At 42.4% G+C, this 22368-nt stretch overlaps 1 protein-coding gene across 1 annotated transcript in view; it reads left to right on the forward strand.

Moving 5' to 3' along the window:
* The first annotated feature begins 315 nt into the window (after positions 1-315).
* Positions 316-22368, forward strand: part of LOC134539815 (uncharacterized) — an 82469-nt gene continuing 60416 nt past the window's right edge. Inside the window, exon 1 of the mRNA XM_063382101.1 lies at positions 316-540. Within this exon, the coding sequence (XP_063238171.1) occupies positions 477-540 (64 nt within the window). The 5' untranslated portion in view covers positions 316-476. The remainder of the gene's footprint in view (positions 541-22368) is intronic.

A 22368-nucleotide genomic window follows, 5' to 3' on the forward strand; every position in this document is an offset into this window, starting at 1 on the left:
AGGAAAAGTAGGAAACGAATGGGAGTGTTTCAAGTTTAATGTGCCTCGAAAAAGTCAAATCGATGGTTGTTCCAATCGAGTGGAAGAGAGATAGATGCGGCGCAAGCGTACAATGAGCGTTACGGGACAATGCGCGTAACGGGACAGTTTTTCGTGCGTGAAGCGCTCCTCGGCGGTGTGTTTGTTTTGGTCCGAGTCCTTTGGTAAGGGGAGGGAGAGGGAGAGAGAGCTGGAAAGAGGGAGGGAACTCGGGTGCGCTGAAGGAACGTAGAGGGGGGGATGGGTGTAGGAAAGGGGAAGCGAGGAACGCGCGGCCACTCTCCCTTCGCCAAGGGGCTCGGGATGTAGACGCGCCGGCGAAAGAACCATTGTTGGCAGCGGCTCGAAGGGGCGTGTGTCGTTGTGTGCATGTTCGAGCGTGCCGCGGGCAGCCTGGCGAACACTCGGGGGGGTCCAGCTAACGTCCGACGGCGACCATGACTGACTGCGCCAACCTCTGGTGTCCGCTGCTGCTACTACTGTTGGCCGCCGCGCGCTCAGGTATGTGGCCGGCTTCAGTACCTCTTTGTAATCTCCTCGCCCGTTGAACATTTCTCTTCTCCTTCCTTTTTTTAAACCTCTTTGCAGTTTTATTGCTCTGCAACAACCTAAAGTCGGCGTCGTCGAACAGACCGTAGCACGTATTTTTAACTATGGTAGGAATAATCATCTAACTCTGCACGTTAGCGGCTTCGGGGTAATCAAGCAAATAGTAATTAAAGTGAAATTATTTGCAAGGTTAGTTAAGCTACATTACAAGTGTAGCTCCAGAAGGGCGGCTAGGGGTTGTGATTATTATTTGAAGGGTACGTTATTTTTTTTTTTACTAAATTACTTAAATTCGTGTGTAACCTTTATGTTTTTTTTTTTTTTAAAAAATCCAATGAAACTTTAAAAGTTCAGTATTTAAGACTATTAATTTGTAAACGGTTGGAAGAACTAATGTTCTTATTTAATGTCATATTTTGCGAATACATCTTTTCTTTGTAGACAGCCCCTTCCGAAACGTTTTCTTGGTGATATAACGTATTTTTCACTTATTAAATACGTTTCATATACTAATGTAGTTAACCTAAACAAACCTTCACTTAAGTTATTATTTGCTCAATTTGTGTTCCGAAGACTGTATGTGGGAAATTATAACTTCTGGTGCTGAAAAAGTTATGGAAATGATTTTCAATACATATTTTTAATTTAATGTAGCTAAGTATTACATGTTATAGGTAAGACTTAAATATTTACGAAATAAAAATAAGTTAAGTATTAACAAACGACTCTGATTTTCAAGTTTTTTTCGTTTTTAATTTCTAGAACGAGTTACTTTCCAAAATACGGAGAAGTGTTATTAACGTGAGTTTGGGTATTTTATTACATCAATTGTAAAGGCATCATCAGAATACGTAGCATTGAACAGTTGATAAACGGCATTCTGCAAAATTTCTGTGCGACTGTTGGCCAATACAGGACGTACAAAATTTTTACTTATGAAAGCCAAGGATGAATACATGAATTACTAAAGGTACCATAAATTAATTCCGTATAGTACCGATGGTTTGCGCTGCTCAAAAACGCCATAGAAACGTTTATTTATAAGCGATTCGAAAATTATTTCAAGTATTGCATTACTTGGCTGTATTTTGCTCGCATGTTTAAAGAAACACTGATATAAAAACGTTGGAACACTTTTAGACCCACAACTTACCAGAAAACCGATTGCTGATTGCTTGTCAATGAATTCATTGGGGATAGCCAAATGTCTCATCACATCCTTTGAATGCTGCAACCCATAATTGTGAAGTGGAAATGGGTTTAACATAACACTACTTCTGAACTGAGACTTGTTCACGTTCTTGCCCAGTGCTGTACCCCGGAAGCTGCAACACTAGACTGTAGTTCCTAATAACGAGCGAAGTGCTATACGTAAATGTAGTTATATTTTCAAACATAATTTGAGACAATCAATAATTGGGCATGTTCTCTGGTTCATACACTTGGTGTTTTACTACAGTTGTACTCATCAGCGACCGACTTTCTGGGAACACAATACAATACGTAACTACACACCTATAATTATAAGATTAAACACAAATTATTTAAAAGACATTTCATTTAAATATTACATGCAAAACATTTTCTGAATACGTAATTAAGGCCGCAGTTCACCTGAACTTTAAAAAGACTGAACTTTACTAAATACATCGGCTGTCATAAATTTATACACTGCAAACCAGTTAGTGACAGCGCTAACAATAGTTGAAATATTGTTACGATTTACCGCGGGGTTCGTAAAGGATAGCCCAATTAAAGATTTTATCACTAAACTGTTTTATTTACTGTCACTACTTATGTCACTTACAATTAATCTTATATAATGGCAATTAATCAATTGCACTTAAAAATGTTGCTTCTCCAGTCACTCGTTTCTTACAATCCACACGCCTCGCTGGGCCGCACCTCTGGCGCAACTCTCGCCGCAGCACCCCTCGTGGATCTCCGCCGCGGGACTCTATCGACACACCTCGCCGCCGCCGACGCACTTGCCTTCGCCGAGAACCACTCAAGGCCTTGCTCGGAACTTCGCTCGGAACTCTGCCGCGGGAAAACTCCCGACTTCACTGAACTGAACTCTCTCCCTGCCCTGGAACCTTCGTCCAAGGACTTCGCCACTCTGCCGCACCCGCGGCACTATCGCCCCAGAAACTCCGCCGCGGGAAGGTTCCAGCCTGAACTCTCTCTACTTACTCCCCTTGCTGAGGCCGACGTCCTCTTTTTATATATAAGCCGCCATTTCTGGAACTCACGAGCGCGGCCGGGGCCAGTCGCGTCATTTCGCGCCGACACGACGGCAGAAATCTCTCGAAACACGTGTCGGCGGCTCGCGTAACTCCACAGCTGTCAGGTTTCAGTTACGTGTCAAAGGCAGGGCGCCGCGCGGGGAATGGTGGGAAGGAGGGGGGTAAAGTGACATACTTGTTATCTTCCAGGCGCGCGCGACGCATATCATGTTACGGCAGCCGCCAGCCAGCTCTGCACCTGCACGTGTCCCGGCCTTGCTCACGTTCGTAACAATATTTACAAATTAACTTCATTATAAACAATAAAAAAAAATAGAATATCCAATTAATTTCTCACAACCTGAGAAAATTATTTTTAGTTCAAGTGTCATGCGAAATTGCGGTCTCAAAAATGATAACATGAAATCGTTTCCCCTAGTATGACTGCACTAGCATGTACCCGCTCTCAATAGTGCGTTCAAATTAAAACGTCACTCGACTTCTATCACGACGTCACAGTTGTGGGGCTGCGCAGACGAGTTCTCTCGGCAAGTGGAGCACTCGCTGGCTGGCTGTAACTACTCGCCCCACGAGTCCTCGCTGCAGCACTCCCGGCTCCCGCCTCCAGACACTCGTGCTGTGCCTCGACTTCCGACTCGCTCCACGATCTCGGGGACAGCGAGTAGAAATCTCAGCTGCACAGTCTCCAACTAGTACACATGAATTAACATACAAAATATATTTTTAAAAAAAGCGACCGTTAAGACACGTTTTGAAACTGAAACGTGAATTTTTATCTTAAACTGTAATGTGTCGATAATGTGCTCAGCCCGAGGATTCGTTCTCGGGGCGACTAGGGCCATGCCTGTCCGACTTAGCCGCTTTATGTACGTAATTGTACGAGCGGTTTTAGTTTCGGTAGCCACCTCCCAGTGTGATAACTGTTATTGATGATTGGCGGGCTATCGGCCGTGCTGGGATTGGCTGTCAAGGAGGAGGCAGGGCGGAGCAAGGTCGCGCGGGTGGGAGACACCATCCGCCCCTCAGAGCTCGGAGAGTTGGCCGCTCGGGCAAGTGGTCCTTAGGACAAAAGGAGCTCGGACAAGTGGTCATTCGGAGAAGTGGACAGTCGGACAAATGGTATACACCCGAATTACCCTCGTGCATGGCGCTCGCGTTCCGTGTGGCAGCGAACACAAACTCTTTGGATAGCGACCCTGTTCGCCCGTCACTCGTGCTCTGCCAATCGTGATCGCAAAGAGTAAACTTAAAACATTTAACAGCCTCGTTTGAACTACTGCCTTACGTTTCAATTTTGAACGTCGCCTAAATGCAAACGCTACTCCCGTTTCCAACAGAGCCCTTCGGCAACAAACTGCAATACTCTTTTTTCATTCGCTTAAGAAAACTCCCGTCACCGTTTCCTCGGCTTGTGTTTGCTACCAAGTTCCCAAAGTCTGGGTCGTACTGCACACGTCCTTTGTAGATGTCCGCTCGTACAACTAACTCCACATTTATGTTAGTCGTTACCTATTCCCTATCGACGTTCCTGGTTCTACACTCGGCACTCGGCGAAGATAAGCCAAGTCATTGTTTGCAAATAAAATATAAAAAAATGGGGTGTGGCTGTGTCATGGACACGGCCGTGTGTTGTACGTGAATACGTGGATTCGGATTTGGCTTTTTGACGCGTATAGACAGACATATATATATATATATATATATATATTTTAACACCATATATATTCACTGTAACTATTTTACACTAATGTTTTATATATGCAATCGATAGATTTTGATGAGAGCTGACGATTGAAACTCAAAACGAACGTCGTAGATTCTCCGAATCAAAAGTTATACTAAATGCAAAATTACCTCAAAATGGCGGCGCTTCCCCCCTCCACCACGCGCGATGCGTCACAGTCCTCACTTAGCTTAACGAATTCTTTGAATACTTTAGCTATCCAGTGATGTAATTAAATTTTGGATGGAAATGATAGATATGTGGCTGCAACACCAAACTGTACCCTCCAATTTTGGTTATCGTTCGTTATTTTGAATTGCCCCCCCCCCCCCCCCCCCCACTATGGAAGCAATTATAAAGACGGGTTAACATCAAAATCGGTGTCTTACCAGTTTAATACGGCTAAGTCCATCTGAGTTTCGTTCCGTGGCAGCGGTCGGTGCGGTTGTGAAGGCGGCTTCGGCAGTAGCTTGTGCTCGGGCAGTATAGGCACACCCTCTTGTCTTCTGCTTCTGCCGCTTGGTCTGCTGGGTCCCCCCCGTTTATACCAGCAAGCCCCTCCAGAAGGTCCCATACTGTAGTGGTCGCCACTCGGGCACGAGGCGATGACGTCAGGGCCGACTCAGGCAGCCAACTTCTGGAAGTGGCCACGGGCCCGCGCGGCGATGCTAGGAGCTGGCGGGTGGCCCACCACCAGGCGGCAATACTCGGCGAACACCTGAGTCGCTCACGGGGGGGGGGGGGGGGGGGGGGGACGACGACGACACAGTCTTCAATTTCGTCCCTTCCAATAATATGTTTAGTTTCGTAGTTTCTCCTGATGTTTAAATTAATGATTTTGTGTGGATATAGCACCAGCAGATATGACCCCCCGCTTTTTTTTTTTTTTTTTTTTTCCAGGGGATGGATATTCCTCAAACAACTAAATCAATTGAAGTCCCCTCCCCCCCCCCCAAAAAAAAATATATATATATCCTTGCAACGCCCATGGAGTCACTCACACAACAATTTATATAGTACGTTACACACGCAGCAACGTGTCTTGCAGTATCCAGCGATTCGAGTGCTGGAAGTTTCGCATGTCTCTTCAATGCGTTGGCGAAAACCACCACACATTCGGAAGTGTAAAACATCTCAAGCTCTCGGTATACGGCGTTTGGTAGGGGAGACCTAAGATGCACATAAAGTTCTGCCATTCCCGATTACACCCGAACAATTCACCTTCGGCCAACTTCGGAATTTGTTTTATTTTTTGCGCAGGAAAAAGTCGGTGGTCGTCTCTCGGGGCGTGCGCATCTCTCTCGCGGGCTGTTGGCTGGGAGTTCCCTGCGCCCTATTGGGTAACCGAAGGCTGGCAGTGCGTGTTGGTTTTGTGTGCGTGCTGGGGGCGGCCTAGCAGCGCCAACTGCTACCGACCGCGTCCCGCGGGTGGCGGATACGGGAGCCCAGCCCGAGAGTTGCAATCTCGCTGGGGTGGCTGTGAATAACCAATAGCAGTCCGCGGACCAATGGCCGGCCTGTGGAGTCGTTATCACGGCTGTCGGGGAGAAAGGTAGCCTGAATGTAGCTCGGCGCGCGGCAGAAAGCAGCTTCGTCGGCGAAGGCACCGCAGGGGAGCTCGATGTGCCTTAGTAGCGAAGTGTAGACGAACTGCGGGCTGGAACTTGCGGAGCTGTGGACTGCCGCGCGCGCAACGGAACTGAACAGCATCGGAATTCTGAAGGAAGAGATGGCGGCGCCTTCAAGTTGGGGCCCTGTTGGAGCCAGTGGTAGCCTGGGCGGCGCGACCTTCAACCAACCCGGGAATTTGGGGGGCAAGAGGGTCCGACTCGCAAGATACTTCATTCGCCTGAACGACTTACCCCCACCCTGGCTTGAAAGGTCGTTGGCTGTTGACTGGAAGAAGGAAGATGAAGATGGAGCAATGTCAGGCTGCCTTTCGCTCCGAGAGCCAGCAGTTCGAGCCGGTTTACTGGCTCGTCTGCCCACTTCTGTTTTAACTGTGGCTGCCTGGGCAGCTGTGGCTGGGCTGACGAGTGAAGTCGCCCGCCCCTGGGGGCGCTTGCGCCCCTGGTTAATAATAACCCAGGAGTTCCCAACCTTTAAATGCGGGCCGCAAGGCCCAAGCACCCAACTCCAGCATGGTTGATTTTTCAGCCCCTCCAACTCTTCTTACCTGGACCCTTCTTCCTCTTGTCCAGTAGTTACCTGCTTGCTTAATGCATGTTAATTGATCCCCGCATGAACCGGCCCAGGGTTTTCCCTGTGTCTATGCAGGTTTTACCTGGGTCACATTAGCTAGCTTTTAAGCTAGGCGACCAATGGGGCGTCAGTCATGGCGCCAATTGCAGCCATGGCTGGCCAGTAAACCCCAATAGCACACGATGCACGCGCCCTTGTCCTGCATGGTTAAAAACCCGCATGGTAGAGTGTATAGGCTTCGGCCTGAGACACACTTAGGTCCTCCCCTAACCTGGACCCTCCCCTACACACTTAGAATTAACTTAGGCTAGGAAAAAAAAAAAAATTGCGCAGGAAAAATGAATTCAAATATTAAAAGTGGTCGGTTAGGTTAGCTACATTAAAACACTTTAAAACACTATGGACGGTTAGTTAGGTTAGTATAGCTACATTAAAATAAACAGAGAAATATAAATTTATATAAATAAACCCGAGGTTGGCCGAAGGTGAATTGTTCGGGTGTAATCGGGCAGGGACAGAACTTGATGGACATCTTAGGCTTCCCATTTGGTAGGAGTCATTTCGTGGAAATTGAACTGAAGTCGATGAGCGGAAGTGTGACGCAAAGATGGCTGACCTACGTATATAGTCACTTTCGTAAACATTAGGGGACATACCAAACGCAATGGTGTGCCAAATGAAAGTTTCTTGATAGTGAAACTACCCTGGAATATATTCGGTAATCTACAATAGTCATAGTGAAAAGTAATCTCAAGTTTTAAAATACATAAGAAAACTGGCTTACAATTATTATATTAAATATTCTCCTTTTAATTTCTCAGTTGCCTTGATAGAATACAATGTTCAATCAGTGTAGTAAGGTTATGGTTTGTTTGTAGTAATTATTACAGACTGATTTAAGTCGTTTAAGCAAAAACAAATACACAAACGTATACTTAGTGTTAAATTTTTTTTAAAAAATATTTAAGGCTAATATTTTAGTAGCGTGTGCGGAAACTTTAAAGTATTAACTTTTTAGTGAATTTTAACAAACTGGACCGTATTTTAATACAATTACTAGTCGAAACATCTATTTGCAACAGTAGCGGCCGGTATTAAAGAGCACAAGTGCACGTGCACACCCAGTTTTCTACAGAACATTTATTTATTTTGTAGAGTTAAAAGTTCCTTTTTATCTACTTTTACCAGTGGCAGCTACCTGAGTTACACTCGTCGCTTTGTTTGCATCTGTCACGGACATCTGTTTTCATTTTTTCGATTGCGGCGATACGGCAACGCTGTAATGTTCACAATGGATCTGTGCACGAAACGCGCTGCCTGCATGCCTGCCTCGGTCCTTTTGCGCATGCGCACGAAGGAATTACGTCACCTCCTACGGGACATTTATCATTGGACGAGTGCACGACTCTGATGTAGTTCCAAATTTGAGCACGCACAGCAGCACTGATCAGAGAAGTAAGTCATAACTTATGAATCAGCCCGGTAGATTCCAGTATTGTCCACTCCAATACTATCACCCCTAACCAAACAAACTTTCCGTTTTCAGTTTTTTACGTCCAGTAGAAACAAGTATTTGCGTGTGGTTCAATGCGAGCGTAAATATTTTTAAATAATTAGTGGGACTGTGCGTTTGTAAAATATTTTTCTGTGCCTTACGCAGGACAACATTTTTCTGAGGTATGTTATTAAGTTTCCCTTTGTTGTAAGACTTTAACTGTGAAAATGTGACTGCGTTATTTGGCGCGTATAGCAAACATGTACAATTTATAAAAATCGCCATAATGAATTCCGTACAAACAATTTTAGCGAACAGAAAACTTACTACAAGGAAAAGTTAACAATTAAAAATTTAGGAACACTATGTCAGAAGAAAGACTTACTGCTTTAGCAATGTTGTCAATAGAAAAAAAAGACTAATAAATAGCATGCATGATTTTAATCATAGTCATCAACAAGTTTGCTCAGCTGAAAACCAGAAGAATGGATTTTTTTTTACAAATAAATAATGGTGCAATACCTTTGTAGCATTAAAGTTTGTAAAATCATATTTTTTAGCTTCACATTGCTTTCAGGCGCAACACTTTGATAAGCTTAAGCCCAGCCACAAATTTGAAAAATCAAGAACATCAAACATAATTTTTTATTATTTATGTGAGGCTTGATCAGCGATCTACCATTTGAATTACAATTTAAAATCTTTTAAAAAAACAACTAGTCTGCTCAATAAGCTTCGTTGTGTTAATTCGGGCTACAATTACAGACATGAGTTTGTGTAATAAACGAAATATATCTTTCACGACTCCAAGATAAGCAGTAACTGCTACGGTGCCGCACCAACACAGATAATCTGACACCAAAACAGGCTTCAAGAACGCAGTAAGGTAGGAGGTCTTTTTTTTCTTTATGAGTGCATATGTGTTAGCATGTGTGTATGTATGAGTGTGTGAACACCCATAATTTAACATCACCGGCCGCTTCTGATTTGCAACATAAACATTGTTACTTTCAAAAACAAGAAATATAAAATTTGAAGTATACATGGGAATTTGGTTTGCTTTAATTTAATCTATTATGATATATTTATAATATTACATTAATCATATGGCTCAAATAGCTAATCTACTAACTATTACATAACTATTAATTGAGCTAATTTCATTTTAACAGTTTAAAATGCTACCGATTCACTTTTTATATATGTTAATTAATTACTTATTATTTGTTACCAAGTGAGACAAAGGAAAACGCAAAGTTTAAGACAGTAGTAGTTTCCATAATAAACTAGATATTTATAGTGAAGGAAAACCATCTCGCATTTTCATTTAAGTTAACACGTGCGGTGTTTCTATGAAGTGTTAGTTTACTCATTAATAACTTATGGACATTCATTTCCTAATAAAGTAGGTGTTTTAATTAGAGAATATATATTTTTTTGTTTAAATTACTTGTGAACATTAAATTTTATTTTAATTTTAAGTAAACATAAAGGATATAGGAATACCTAGTATGCAATAATCAAACCAATGGTCTGAGCTATGTATTTAATAATATTATAGCAATTAGACAAACAAATAAAACGTATTAATGCACATTTGCTTAAAGCACAATTTGTGTAAGTAGTTGGAAATAGGGGGTTCAAGCACAGGCGGAGGAGCCAGGAGCCCGCCATCTTGGATGACGTCATCGGCGGCCATCTTGGATGACGTCATCGGCGGCCATCTTGGATGACGTCATCGGCGGCCATCTTGGATGACGTCATCGGCGGCCATCTTGGATGACGTCATCATGACCTTTGACCTTGACCTTTGACCTTGCTAATCTATGCCAATCTATGCTAATCTATGCCAATCTATGCTAATCCATATGCTAATCTATGCTAATCTGTATGCTAATCCATACTAATCCATATGTTAATCCATGCTAATCCATATGCTAATCCATGCTAATCCATATGTTAATCCATGCTAATCCATCCGCCATTTTATATTTCTAAAAATTTCCACCAACTTCGAATCGTAACGTCACTGTTGCACTTTTCGTCACGGCCGCCATCTTGGATTTGAATTTTTTTTTTCGAACTTTTGAAATTCGATGTAATCATCAGCCGCCATCTTGTTTCGTCTGCTGGTGGCCGCCATCTTGTTTTCGTCTGCTGGTGGCCGCCATCTTGTTTCGTCTGCTGCATGCCGCCATCTTGTTTCCGTCTGCTGGAGGCAGCCATCTTGCGACGTCATATAGTTCTGTTGGTCGCCACCAGATAGCAGCAGGGATTATTTTATTTTTTTTCTTTAACTAAAATAATTTCAGTGACGAGGCTGGGATTCGATCCATGGGACGTGAAAACGTCCAGGATGTCGTGGTTACGAGGCGGACACCTTGACCACTAGACCACGAGACCAATTGGGATATGGTGGAATAAATAATCTATATATGCCACGTACTGACGTCAAGTTTTATGATAAAAGGGGGGAGGGTGTCTTTGCCTTCCCAAATGCATGAAATTCAAATTATTATTATACCATCGCCATCTTTAATTCCAGCACAGACTACCAGATGGCGCCAAATTCAAATATTAGTTAGGGAGTCGGCAGGCAGGTGTCGCATGCCGCCATCTTGGTTCTCAAGTTGGCTGGTAGATGTCGCTAGTATCGCGCGCCAAATTCAAAAAATTAGTTACCAGAGGCGCCGCCATCTTGGTTCTCAAGTTGGCTGGTAGATGTCGCTAGTATCGCGCGCCAAATTCAAAAATTAGTTGCCAGAGGCGTCGCCATCTTGGTTCTCAAGTTGGCTGGTAGATGGCGCCACCGTCGCCATATTTTAGTTCATACAATCGATACCAGATGATGCCACCATCGCCATCTTTAGTTCCTAGTGTTGCTACCAAAGTGTGCCACCGTCGCCATCTTTAATTCCTAAAGTTACCGCCGGAGCGCGCCACCATCGCCATCTTTAATTCATAAAGTCGCTACCGGATGGCACCACTGTCGGCCATCTTTAATTCAAGGTATTGTCGCCGGATGGTGCCAAGTTTGAATTTAAAAACCTACAAGTGTTATGCAATGTGTAACCAGTCGAGATAAGTTTGGAACCTGTAGCCATATTATTATTATTATTTATTAATGTATGTTTATTAAATATGATAGAGTATTTATAAAATATTGGTGTTGTGTAGAGTCTCTCTCTCTTCTCGTAGTGGCGGAAGACATCTCGAAGGTAGTGTTAGAATTTATGTATTAAAGCAATCACTCTAGCTGAGGAGACTAATAACTTATAGTTACAATTCAATAATAGCGGCAATTAAATGTTTTGAAATTAAAGCAAACAACGTAAATGTTAAACACATATTTATTTAAATCTTATTACAAACAGCAAGGGTTAAGAACAATCGATGATTTAAAAGAAGTAAATAACGAGTAATAAAATCACATAATATTCACACACTACACATCATAGTGACAAAGGCAACATTAACTCGAGACCCAATACCTAAATATTAAGCATAACTACAAGTTACATAGAGTATAATAAACTCTGAAATACATATTAAAGAGAAAATTGATATAAATAACATTATACTTTGCTCAATAGTTCCAGAAGTAATGAACGTACAGCTACACGGGCAATCTCAACAGTTCTTTCATCACTAGTGTTTTCTGTGGAACATACTTGAGTGGTGTCTTCACTGATCGGACCTAGATGACTGAGATCTCGGGTTCGACTCTTGCGAGATGTAGGAAGGCGAAGCTGACGCCGGCGTTTAGGCTGGACTGCTACTGATGTAGTAGGTGCTGGCGATGTAGCACCCATCTGGGTACAGGCAGTTGATGTCTGTACTGGCGAAGTCTGGCCACATGCAGATGCTGGTGGTGACCGAATAGCTGGTAGGTTGAATGCATGTGCGAAAACCTCTTCAGGTGTTGCAGGGAGAACTGTGTCGTCTCTCATCATATTCACACTACAATGTCCATAGCCCAGACAGTTGATAACTTCTAGAGGTGTATCTTGAGGTCCTGGGTTTAAAACCTGTTTCACGTGAAACACAGCGTCACATCTCTCCGAAAAATGTTTTAAAACCCCGTCGATAGACTCACTGTAATCAACAGTACCTAGACCGGGCGTTACACTGGAGTATATCATGTTCGGTTGAAAGTTAGACATCTTGGTTAACTACTTCTGCTGTAGGTCCTTACACCACCACAGTTTCAGCTCGACTGCCATCGCACGAGGCGAGGGTCGTATTTAAAAATATATGTATCACTTGGATAAATATGTCTGTTATGCAATTCCATAGAGTAGAGCATTTATTAGAACAGTCCATTGTTAAAATTGTTTTCAGTTGTATACTATACTCTATGAGATGTTAATTGCTGATTCACTTACGTTTATAAAGTTAGACGTTAGATTTGCTCCTAGCATGAGATGCGATGTCTGTGCTGGTTTCCCCACAATTGATGGAGGTGACGGTCTCTCTTTGATTGATGTAGGAGGTGATTGACGAGATGCAATTGGCAGTGGTTCGACAGCGATGATTGGTGGTAACATTGGTTCACGAGCAGGTTGAATTGTAGGTACATCTCTAAAAACTTGATGTGCGGACTCTATTGGCGAACGATCACGCTCAGGGGATCGTCCCCACGGCTCTTCACGTGACCAGCGTCGCCCATGTTGTCTGCAGTACTCGATTTCAAACCAATTGTGTAGAAATGTTTCCTCATCCTCTGCTTCACTTGGTATGTCCTCTAAGGGTATGGTCCTAATACATTCACACGTATTCCGCCACAAGCTGTTGAAATCATTGTCATAGCGTGAAGACATAATAACAACCGCACGAACCTTCAAATTGCTTCTTAGCTTACAAATTTAACTGAAGGGTGTGAAGCGGTAGAGTCTACACAGTAGAAAGCTGCAGGATGTGTACCAATGATGGTTAACGTAGGTGGTGTTGTGAATAAACCCGTCACACTGTTCCTTCCAACTAATAACTGCCTCCGGATCGGTGTTGCGCCGCAACTCGCACCTTACTGAGGAATAGTCTGGTTCCGAGCTTATAGTTTCAGTCGCTGATGCAGCCTTAAGCGCTTCTAATGTTGTAGGGAATGTACTGTCAGGTCTTAGATAATGGACGACACAATCTACCTTGTTGCAGGATGTCTCGATGATGTCCGGAGCCTCCTCGTCACAATCACTGGTCCAGTGATGACCGAAGTTGCAGACCTCTAGTTGAAAGTATCCATCCTCGGTGATGTAGTTCACACGGCGAAATCCCGGCGTTACTTCCGCATACTTTGCAGACGGATCGAACGGCATTTGCTTGAATTTGTAGCAGCAGCACTATACCCACTCGACTATGAGTTGACTGCTGTGTCTAGGGTGTTGATGTCAATTTATACCGTTAGGACCCCCCTCCAGTCCAGTCACATGTACCGTTGCTTCCGTTGTTGTCCCCACCGCCTTGCTGACGCCCTCCAACATTCCAACGCGGTGATCAACCATCCAAGCCCTAAGCATGCTTGCATTGTGTCTTGAGATCGGACCTGGACATGTATTATTGCACGTGTACAATTTATTTAATTCTTTCAATGATGGACAGTCATATTCTGCTTGTACATCTAATATTAGCACATTATGCTTACAATAGCTAGCCAGCCACCGTTTCTGCTCTATTCCTACAACCAATACAGGTCCGGTCAGATGACTTGTCAATATGTTGGGTATTGAAGCATAAGGAAAGAGTCCGTGTTCCCAATGTAAACCATGAAAATTTCTAGTGAGCCAAGCATTTGTTTTTTGATGCTTCCTGGTGAGATATCGCCATTTAAATGGAGGTTGAAAGTTACGTGTTATTACATTTCCTTCTTCATCTGCAATGCTAAGTTCCTTGATAATAAACCCATACTGACTTGAGAAGCCTTGGAGGTTTACACATTTCGTCATGGCAGTCGAGACGAGACTAAGCCAATATCCTTTCTAGGTCAGTATTTTAACAGTTTTGTCTCTTGGGTTATACGATACAAGTCTATCATGTAGTATAATCGCAAAGGCTTGAGTTAAAGCAGGGATGTTCCTTGAAGTTGTAACTTCAATTTTGCAATCTATTACATTTGAAGCAATCCTTTCATCCTGGCGAGATACATCAAACATAAACAGAGTTGCTCTGTCTTTGAAACTTTGAGGAGTCAAAAGCGGTGCACATTGCCGTCCATAGAAACTCGACTGGAAGTTTGCATACATGTTATATGCAAGTAAGTAATATCCATTAGTGAAATTGTTTTCTAAATCAATGTAGGGGTAGCTTTCTGAGTTGAGGTATACTTTGATATTCTTTACGTCGCAGTGATCAAATCTCGATTTATCAGCATTAATGGTGTTATGTCTAGCAGTTTGAAATGCTACGATTATATACCGTGGCTTCTCTGTGGAAAAACTCGATTTCACATTCCAAGAAATTGTTTGAGCATGTGGTAAACTAGGATATGATTCTATGCTCCACGATCTAAAAGCTAGGTCGATATTTTTTCCCTTCTCCACCAGTCGAAGAAGCCGTGTTCTTTGGGATGGTGAAACAGTGATCTGTGGAACAAGCCATTCGAAGCTATTTAGAGTTAATGACACTTGTTGTGGTTGGACACTTACATCTACAATGGCATTAGTAAATGTATTTGCCAATACTATCACTAGCTCTTGCTTTGCATTTATGATAATATGCTTATAGTCTTCTGCGAATCCGAGCAGATGGTTTAGTGGCACACAAATCTCAAACTGTCCAGCTGCAGTAACAGGAAGGCTGTAGTTCTCTTCGAGACTCCACCCTGACATTTCACTAAGTCCATTTTCATCACTTGTGCGTGACAAGTAGTTTTTCACGGTAGATACAGTCCCCACATCTCGACACTCATCAATCTGAACACCATTCAGCTCATATGCTATCCGACTCATCATATGCATTATTCCATTGTTTATAATTTTTGCATTATCCGGTGCTGTACCATCTGCCTTGGTGAAAGTGCCACGTATGCGTAGAATGCTCTTGGAGATTAGAGTGTAGATATCAGCATTTTGTATTGAAATTCTTACCTCAGAGCTTGCTTCATAGGGACCATGTAGGAATGGCCTATAAGAATGGTATTCACTTTTGGTAATGTCATCATCGTATTGTATCGGCTGTTCAATTTCTAAAATACTATCGGCCATTTTGATTAACTTTATACCCCAAATTCTTAAGTAAGCGTACGTTTACACGTGTTAGTCGCTTGAGGTCTCGTGATCCACTGACTCTAGGTTTCGTCACTCCCCTACCTTTATACAGATTAAAGTATTTCACGCCCATATTTCCTCAGATGTAGACGTAAAGTGATTTGTTCGTTTCGAAAGTTAATTAGGTAACCGTCCTGGTCAACAACCCGCACAATCAGTTCCTGTATTCTCTTGACGGTGACTGGAGTATAAATGAGACTTTTTGGTAGTTCCGTTATTTTATATCCGGGTGGTACAAGTGGAGCAAACTCATGTAGCGTGCTGTTTACCTTTCCGTTGAGAAAACTGTTGCCGACGATATTGGTTGTAATACGTATGACGTTCACTGGAAGGATATTCACAGCCAGTGTTGATTCATGTACTATTCCTTCCTTGTAGATTCCAGCTTCAAAGCCAAGCATGCTTCGTAGAGTATCATTTGCACGAAAATCTATTGCTGCATCACTATACATTGCACACTGTAGTGTGTTGGGGTTGCCTCTTAGTGTGAAGATGATGTTAGCTGGTAGCTTTTGTTTCACATACATCTCAATGTCCGCAATTTCATAACTGCCTGTTGGTAGAATCAGCTCGTGGGACTGCTCTTCACCCTTTAAGATATAACGAAAATAATGGTTTGTTTCATGTACATTAGGAATGCTATTATAGCTGTGAAAGTCGACAAGAGCCATTTCCCACTCTCCACCACTAAGTTCCAATGGAGGAAAGTGTGTGGAACATAGTTCCGAACTGTTTCCCGTTAGTATTAACGTAATCGACATTTCAGGTTATACGATTACGTCTCTCTATGTGGTGCCACTTTCCCTCGTTTTTGAACTGTGAGCCTAAACTCTCACTTGTGTTTCTTATATACAGAGAGCAGAAACTGTATGCATAAATGACCACAGTTCCATGAGTTCATTCTCTGCTGCCTAGTATAGTTGTAGGTTATATTTGATGGATTCAAATATTGTCTTAGTTCCAGGGGTGGAGGTAAATCTCCAAAACTATCGTAATATGTAACATTCAGACCCTTCTTGCTAAAGGAAACCCAATGACTTCCAGGGCCTTCAGAGGAATCTAAATTAATAATAGCACATTCGTTATGCCATGGTTTTCTTGGTAGGTTGTTCCTCATAAACACATCTCTAAAGTAGGGAATTTTTAATTTTTTTATTGCTATCTTTAAGTCTACATTGGTAAGAGGTCGTTTCGGTAAGTTATTTATTATTGTTTCTTGTTTCCCTTCTTCTTGCTTCTTGGTTTCTGCCTTCCTCCTCCTCCCATCACTGGGTAAGGTTGCAAGAAGAGGCCGGACCCGTTTTTTGAAATGTGTGCTAGTGCCTGCATTTTAGCATTATGCTGAGCATTTTGACTTAGCAATTTCACCTGGTTCTTAGCAGTGTTAACAGATTTGGCTATGCCTGCAGCTCCACCAATCAAACTACCTAGCGCAGCCAATGCTGGGAAAATAAAGGGCAACAGTCCACCCTTCTTTATGGGTGCTTTCCTATTCTGTTTTTTCTTCATAGGTTTGTGTCTTATGCCCGATCCAAGTTTACGTTTAACACGCATGATTTTATTTACACCCCAAGCCGCAACTTTCTCCCCGAATTTCGTCCCTGAATTCTTTGCAATTTGCGCAGCTGTGTCTGCTAATATACCATCTGCTATGTGTCTGTCACTTAGATTATTGCTTTGCGAATAGCTAATATCATGCTGCTTGCATGCTTTGTCTAGAGAATTTATGCCTGAGTCACCACGTGCTAGTCGTTTCGATAATTTCGTCCCTGGACCACAGTATTGATATCCTGGCAGGTGTAGTTCAATTGGTAGCTTGTTAATAACAGAATTTATTAACCCTCCACCTTTCTGTACCTTCCTTCTTGCTCGAGTCATAACAACGAACTGATAGTATTCTTTATAAGTATGCCTGTTTTATAGGTTTACACTCAGTGTCATGGAGCTCGTAGCACAGAGCGAGTCGTTACCAGTATGCATCACTAATGATGATGAAGTAGATGCTTGTGATTCGCGACATGGGTCTTTATTACCCTCAACTGTTCGATGCATAATCGCAGGCCCATCCAACTGCGGAAAAACGTGTGTACTACTGAGTTTACTAGAGGAACCAAACGGTCTTCGGTTCGAAAACGTGTACCTATACTCGAAATCACTACAACAGCCAAAGTACTTGCGCTTAGCCAAAGTTCTACGCTCGGTGGAAGGAGTGGAGTATTTTCCATTTAACGATAATACCAATGTGGTGCCCCCTGACGAAGCGAAGCCTAATTCGGTGATTATTTTCGACGATGTTGCGTGCGAGAAGCAAGGCATAATTAAAGAGTACTTTTCCATGGGCAGACATGCCAAGGTAGACTGCATATACCTGTGTCAGACATATAGCTGTATACCCAAACATTTGCTCCGCGATAACGCGAATTTTATAGTACTTTTCCGCATGGACGAACTTAATTTACGTCACGCTTATGATGATCATGTAAACACAGACATGGCATTTAATATTTTTAAAGATATGTGCTCATTATGCTGGAAACATGAGCATGGGTTTCTGGTGATTGTAAAGGACAGTCCCCTACTTAAAGGACGATATCGTTGCGGTTTCGACCACTTCATAGTTGTGCATCATTGAAGAATGAACAATAGCGTCTCCAAGTTTGGTGGTGGGAGTCTTAAACGTCAGTATGAGTCGTGTTTGATTCCTACATATGATGGACAATGCAGTGCGGATGGTAAACGTTTGAAACGCGTGGCTACACCTAAAGATCCTGATGATGCTGTTAATAAAAACTATGTTGACGGTATTTCCGGATTGATTACTCATGCCTTAAGAACCATTTCGGATGAGTTGAAGCAATGGTTTACTGGACTCAATAGCTCACTCACTAACATGAGAAGTGTACAATTAGAGCTTACCAACTACTTGCATACTATGGAAACGAATAAGCAGCACTCTGTGGATCAACTGAATAAAAATCTTTCTGAAATGCTAATAAAATTAAGTGACATGTTTACTTCGGTGTTGGAAAATAAGCTCTTTTCATTTGAAGGAAAGTTGCGTGAATCGATTTTGACTAGTGTTAAAGATGTGCTAACATCAAACTTAACAGATGCTTTCCAGACAATAAGTGTAAGTAGCATAGATAACACTCAGCGGTTTACACAAATGGCTCGCACTGTCGATAGCATGAAGAATGATATACATAAATTACTTTCTCTCATCAATACAGGTTCGAAGCCTGCTGCTCCTAAACCAATAGCTCTACCGAAGCCTGCGACTCCTAAACCAATAGCTCCCCGTACTAAGCCTAAGACATCGTAGGATGTAAAGCTGGGTACACAAGTGCGATTGCCCTCACTTTTATCGGTTCGGGTTTAGAGCTATATAAGACTTCAGTTATCTCGTTTGTCTTCAGTTATGTCGCTCGAGGCAGATAAGCTAGACCACGTCATTAAGAATGTACGTGCTAAATATTTATTAGCAAAACGAGCTCGCCTAGAGCGTAATGAAATCAATGAAGCTATTTTTCAACCAATTACTTCCCGACTTGAAAAGGTAGCACCTGTGCCCATTGTGAAACAAGAACCCTTACAATCTACTTTTAAAAACCCTCAACCTAAGGCTACATCTAGTAGCAGTGATGATGATTTACCACTGAATCTATGGTATAGGAAACATCAGAATTCTGAACCTACTACATCAGATGAATCCAATACCGATGAAGCACAAACATATCTAAGTAATTTTAACCCTAGAGTAAATGATGTCATATATGGAGTATATCGTCGCAAAAACAGATGGTTTATAGGAAATTCAGAAATATTCTTTCTCCCCAAAAGTGAGGTACGTGTGAATGATGAAGTTTTTCGGGCTGCACCTGGCTTATACGAACTACTATTCACACGAGATCCATCTGTATACTCCGACATGGCCTTAAAACAGTATAGACATTTACTTGAAATCACGAATGGATATTTTAAAAATAATAATGCTTTGACTGGACAGTATAAGACATTGGAACATCCAAAATTCGGCATTATATACCACATGTTTGGAGGTATCGGGTCGCAGTGGAAAGGTAGTGGACTAGTGCAAAAAACATTTGATTTGAAGCGCAAAAGAGACTATATTTACTGGGATGATCCAAACGAGTTAGTTTCTCGACTTCGCTTGTTACTGGCTTCACAATCAGCCGGACATAGTGGTCACGATAACGAAATACTCTCTATTCTGGAAGAACTGCGTGAAGCAGGTTACATATCATGAGTAAAGCTGGGATTGCCCGAGAGCTTCATGCTCCTGCAAGACGGAACTACAAACGTCGTAAGGTTATAGTGTATGGTCTTAATGATTTATTTCAGGCAGACCTTGTTGAGATGATTCCATATTCACGAATAAACAAGGGCTTCAAGTACATGCTAACAGTCATCGATGTGTATAGCAAGTTTGCCTGGGCCAGACCTGTACAATCGAAGAATGCAGCCGATGTAACCAAGGCTATGGCAGACATTCTGCGTGATGGGCGCATACCGTCACACCTACAGACAGATCTTGGCAAGGAATTTTACAATGCAGCCTTCAAGGCTTTGATGAAAAAGCATGGTATCAATCACTACTCCACATTTAGTAATGTTAAAGCTTCTGTAGTAGAAAGGTTTAACAGAACATTGCGCACCAAGATGTGGCGTCAGTTCACAGTTAATGGTAATTACAAATGGTTGGATCTTTTGTCGAAACTTATAAGTGAATATAATTCCACAGTGCATTCTACCACGAAAATGAAGCCTAAAGATGTAAAGGATGATCGTCTGCTTGGGACTGTATTCACCAACACGAAGAAGAAAGATACACGCAAGCATAAAGCTAATGTTGGTGACATTGTGAGAATCTCCAAGCAGAAAGGTGTCTTTGAGAAAGGTTTCACAGCGAATTGGAGTTCTGAACTTTTCCGTGTGACACATGTTCGTGAATCGGAACCCAGGACCTACTACCTCGAAGACTTGGACCACAAGCCTATTCGTGGTGGCTTCTATGCTGAAGAGATCCAGCCTACGATGTATCCGGACACATATTTGGTGGAAAAAGTTCTCAAACGAAGAAATGGCCGGTCTTTTGTGAAATGGTGGGGTTTCCCGTCTCAGTTTAATTCGTGGGTAGCAGATACAGAAATCGAGAAGCGCTAAAGGTGAATAACACCTCACTTACATTTTTTTTTTTCAAGTACTAGTCATGATTATTGTTTATACATACATTACAACATTTAAAGTATGATTATCGCACAGGAATTATCTCATGTCATTTATGAAGTTGGGTAGTCTAAATATATATTTGGCTATTCAATTGTTCTAGCTCCTGTAGCATACGCCTGTTTTGTCTGCTGCGGGAGTGACGTCTGTGCTCGGGAAGAGGCTTTCATAGCAGCGCGTGTTCGGGCAGGAGGAAACACGCAGAGCCACTCAGGGTGTTTGTGCCGTCAACCATAGGCTACGTCATGTTTTTGGAATGTGTTGTGCAGGATATTTCGAGCGAGTTCTGGGGTCTCACAGCATCGCTCCACTAAAGTGGTAGTCCAAACTTTTAAAGACTTATGGAAACCGCCTGGATAAATGTATAAAACTGTATGGCAAATTCCATTGCGCTCATTGTAATGTTCAGCTACTTAAATTCTGGCTATTCGACCACCCATACTACTATGTATAATTGGGTCTCGAGTTAATGTTGCCTTTGTCACTATGATGTGTAGTGTGTGAATATTATGTGATTTTATTACTCGTTATTTACTTCTTTTAAATCATCGATTGTTCTTAACCCTTGCTGTTTGTAATAAGATTTAAATAAATATGTGTTTAACATTTACGTTGTTTGCTTTAATTTCAAAACATTTAATTGCCGCTATTATTGAATTGTAACTATAAGTTATTAGTCTCCTCAGCTAGAGTGATTGCTTTAATACATAAATTCTAACACTACCTTCGAGATGTCTTCCGCCACTACGAGAAGAGAGAGAGACTCTACACAACACCAATATTTTATAAATACTCTATCATATTTAATAAACATACATTAATAAATAATAATAATAATATGGCTACAGGTTCCAAACTTATCTCGACTGGTTACACATTGCATAACACTTGTAGGTTTTTAAATTCAAACTTGGCACCATCCGGCGACAATACCTTGAATTAAAGATGGCCGACAGTGGTGCCATCCGGTAGCGACTTTATGAATTAAAGATGGCGATGGTGGCGCGCTCCGGCGGTAACTTTAGGAATTAAAGATGGCGACGGTGGCACACTCTGGTAGCAACACTAGGAACTAAAGATGGCGATGGTGGCGTCATCTGGTATCGATTGTATGAACTAAAATATGGCGACGGTGGCGCCATCTACCAGCCAACTTGAGAACCAAGATGGCGACGCCTCTGGCAACTAATTTTTGAATTTGGCGCGCGATACTAGCGACATCTACCATCCAACTTGAGAACCAAGATGGCGGCGCCTCTGGTAACTAATTTTTTGAATTTGGCGCGCGATACTAGCGACATCTACCAGCCAACTTGAGAACCAAGATGGCGGCATGCGACACCTGCCTGCCGACTCCCTAACTAATATTTGAATTTGGCGCCATCTGGTAGTCTGTGCTGGAATTAAAGATGGCGATGGTATAATAATAATTTGAATTTCATGCATTTGGGAAGGCAAAGACACCCTCCCCCCTTTTATCATAAAACTTGACGTCAGTACGTGGCATATATAGATTATTTATTCCACCATATCCCAATTGGTCTCGTGGTCTAGTGGTCAAGGTGTCCGCCTCGTAACCACGACATCCTGGACGTTTTCACGTCCCAT

Source organism: Bacillus rossius, chromosome 16 (genome assembly GCF_032445375.1).
Source record: "Bacillus rossius redtenbacheri isolate Brsri chromosome 16, Brsri_v3, whole genome shotgun sequence".
In the NCBI taxonomy this organism is placed as follows: domain Eukaryota; kingdom Metazoa; phylum Arthropoda; class Insecta; order Phasmatodea; family Bacillidae; genus Bacillus; species Bacillus rossius.